This window comes from Otolemur garnettii, unplaced genomic scaffold, assembly GCF_000181295.1.
Source record: "Otolemur garnettii isolate 467f Iridium unplaced genomic scaffold, OtoGar3 scaffold00065, whole genome shotgun sequence".
Taxonomy (NCBI): Eukaryota; Metazoa; Chordata; class Mammalia; order Primates; family Galagidae; genus Otolemur; species Otolemur garnettii.
Window position 1 is genome coordinate 1,939,337 of NW_003852460.1, and position 3,625 is coordinate 1,942,961.

The following is a 3,625-nucleotide window of genomic DNA, read 5'->3' on the forward strand; positions in this document are numbered from 1 at the left end:
CCCGCCACAACGCCCGGCTATTTTTTGGTTGCAGCCGTCATTGTTTGGTGGGCCCAGGCTGGATTCAAACCTGCCACCTTAAGTGTATGTGGCTGGCACCTCAGCCACTTGAGCCACAGGCGCCGAGCCACCTTTCTTGATTTTTAATTCTAGCTGTCTCTTTGATCAACAGTGCAGCTGATTTTAAATAAAATGCATTAGAATGCGTATGGAAAACAAAATGTTTTATGCAAAACCCTAGAAAAATACTATGACAAATAATGAGAAGAGAAAGTACAGTCTGACCAGCGGTATAAAAGCTGTAATTTATGTTCATGTATATTGATCCCTTTGTATTTCATCTATCTACTTGTATCTATCAAACACATCTATCTATCCATCTATCCATCTTATTTATCTGTCAGTCTCATCTATCTATGCATCTCATTTATCTGTCTATCCATCCTATCTATCTATCCATCTGTCTCATCTTTCTGTCTGTCTCATCTGTCTGTCCATCCTATCTATCCATCTTATTTATCTATCTATCAATCTGTCTCATCTATCTATCTATTCATCTATCCATCTTATTTACCAGTCTCATCTATCCATCTATCCATCTCATTTATCCATCTGTCTTATCTATCTGTCTATCTCATCTGTCTATCCATCCATTCATCCATCTCATCTATCTATCCATCCATCTCATCTATCCATCCATCCATCTCATCTGTCTATCCATCCATTCATCCATCTCATCTGTCTGTCTATCTATCTATCTCATCTGTCTATCTATCCATCCATTTCATCTATCTGTCTATCTGTCTGCTTATCCACCTCATCTGTTTATCCATCCATTCATCCATCTCATCTGTCTGTCTATCCATCCATCCATTTCATCTATCTGTCTATCTATCTATCGATCTCATCTGTCTATCTATCCATCCATTTCATCTATCTGTCTGTCTGCTTATCCACCTCATCTATTTATCCATCCATTTATCCATCTCATCTGTCTGTCTATCCATCCATCTCATCCATCTATCTATCTATCTATCTATCTATCCATCCATTTCATCTATCTATCTATCTATCTATCTCATCTATCTATCCATCCACCCATTCATCCGTCCATCCATCCATTTTATTTATCTATCTACTCATCCATCCATCTTATCTATCTATTCACCAATCCATTATCTATCTCCGTTATCCATCTTACCTTTTCTTATCTACCTGTCCATATCTTCTGTCTATCATCTGTCTGTCCGTCCATCCATCCATCCATATATCTTATCTATCTATCCATTCATCCATACATTTTATCTTATCTATGTATACAGTCACGTATATATATATATATCCATCCATCCCCAGCAGTGATTTTCAACTGCTGTACTCTGAAAGGATCTTAGCTGTGCCATGAAAAATTTTAAAGATCATGAATTAAATTATTTTCGAAGGAAGTTCAAAGCACAATAAGTATATTCTTTTTTTTTTTAATTACTCATTTTCTTTATATCAACATACTTTAAGTGTGCTGTAGAAGTTTCATGAAAGGTTCAAGTGTGCCGTGAAGTAAAAAAGGTTGAAAGACACTGGGCTAGATAGGGCTGCACCTGTGGCTCAGTGAGTAGGGCGCTGGCCCCATATACCAAGGGTGGCGGGTTCAAACCCAACCCCAGCCAAACTGCAACAACAAAAAAATAGCCAGGCATTGTGGCAGGCGCCTGTAGTCCCAGCTACTGGGGAGGCTGAGGCAGGAGAATTGCCTAAGCCCAAGAGTTGGAGTTTGCTGTGAGCTGTGATGCCACAGCACTCTACAGAGGGTGATAAAGTGAAACCCTGTCTCTAAAAAAGAAAGAAACAAAAGAATGAAGAAAAAAAACCAAACAGTAGGCTAGGTAGGTAGATTGTAATGTATATGTGTTCATACCTATTACTGTTACCATATACCAATTTTAAAAAGTCTTTTTCCAGTTCTTGGTAAGAAGAATTTAAAGCAGAAGTATCTATTATTTTTGTGAACCTAACGATTAAATAAAAGTAAGGTGTGCTTGTGTGTGTGTGTGCTTGTGTTTACACATTTGTATGTTCATACATTTTACCATACTTATCCCTTAAGGAGACAGATGTGGGGCCATTAAAAGGAGAAAATTACTTGAATGATTATTTAAATGATTTTTCCAAGCACTCCCAATTATAATAGGTCTTATTTACATGCAGTGAAAAGCTGACTCAGTTAATATATTTTGGTTATATACTGTAACACAAACCACAGAGGTGTTAACAGGTGCATGTATCAGTAATGTGTGTGTGCATGCACAAAATGGTTTAGTAGCTAGAAATTAAAACAATTCTTAGGAAAAAGTGCATACATAAAATTACATTTTATAAAATTAAAAATAGGCTTGGCGCCTGTGGCTCAAGTGGCTAACATACACCTGAGGTGATAGGTTCAAATCCAGCCCGGGCCGCCAAACAACAATGACAGCTGCAACCAAAAAACACCTGGGCGTTGTGGCGAGCGCCTATGGTCCCAGCTAATTGGGAGGCTGAGGCAGGAGACTTGCTTGAACCTAGGAGTTGGAGGTTGCTGTGAGCTGTGGTGCCACGGCACTCTACCCAGGGGGACAGCTTGAGGCTCCGTCTCAAAAAAAAAAATTAAGAATAAAACTTAGGCACACACAAAAAAAATCTATGCATATGATATTAAAACCTGTGTGTATTTAGTTCAAAAGAAAACTGCTAAATTACATTTTCTAAAGTTAAAACGATTTAGGCAAAAAATAAAATCTATGCATATGCCATTAAATCTAGGGTGTACTTAGTTCAAAAGAAAAGTGCTAAATTACATTTCGTAAAGTTAAAGAGAGAAGGCAAAAAATACCTGTGCATACGACATTAAATCTAGTTGTGTATAGTTCAAAACAAAAGTGGTAATGATCAGTGCTGTCTCTTGGGGAACCGAGATGTGGAGGGATTTTGTGGTCTTTCCCAGATCCAGCTTCAAAACCACGTCCCACTGGCTTGTGTTCCCTAGGTCGACCTGGCCGTCTCGGTTTCCGAGATTTCCATCCAAGAGAAGGTGAGAGAACTGAGTCCCGAGGAAGAGAGGAGGAAGTGGGAAGAAGGGCACATTGACTACCTGGGGAAGGACGCCTTTGCCCGCATTCAGGAGAAGCTGGACCGGTTCCTGCAGTGACCCGGGCAGCCGTCCTTCTCGTGCGTGGTGTGCGGTCATGCCGTATTCTGTCGTGCTGCAGTCCTGTCCAGTGGGAGTGCCCTCTGAGCCTTTCAAAGCAAAATACTATTAAACCATGTGCCTGCATTTATCGGTAACCAACCTGAGTGCCTCACAGAAATAACGGAGACTGCAGAACTCCTATCTTGAAGCTCGCTGCAGGGGCGAGCTGCCACCAGTTCCTCCTGGGGTGTCAGGAGAGGTCAGCTTGTGTTTTAAGCTTATCAGCAAAAGTGAGCAGGAATACGGTATTAGTAGACCCTTGCTATCAGGCATGTCTTGTGCAGAGTTCCACCTCTCCGCAACTTTCCTTCCGTCACTGAACTAATTAACACCAGGCTACGTTATTTCGAGACTGGAACATTTGTTTTCCTTCGGCCTAAGTAAATATTTAGAGTTTGA

General features: G+C 40.4%; 1 protein-coding gene across 1 annotated transcript in view; it reads left to right on the plus strand.

Annotated features, from left to right (window-relative positions):
* The window catches only part of GYG2 (glycogenin 2), a 36,439-nt gene extending 33,114 nt beyond the window's left edge, over positions 1 to 3,325 (plus strand). Inside the window, exon 10 of the mRNA XM_023515061.1 lies at positions 3,023 to 3,325. Within this exon, the coding sequence (XP_023370829.1) occupies positions 3,023 to 3,184 (162 nt within the window). The 3' untranslated portion in view covers positions 3,185 to 3,325. The remainder of the gene's footprint in view (positions 1 to 3,022) is intronic.
* The last annotated feature ends 300 nt before the right edge of the window (positions 3,326 to 3,625 follow it).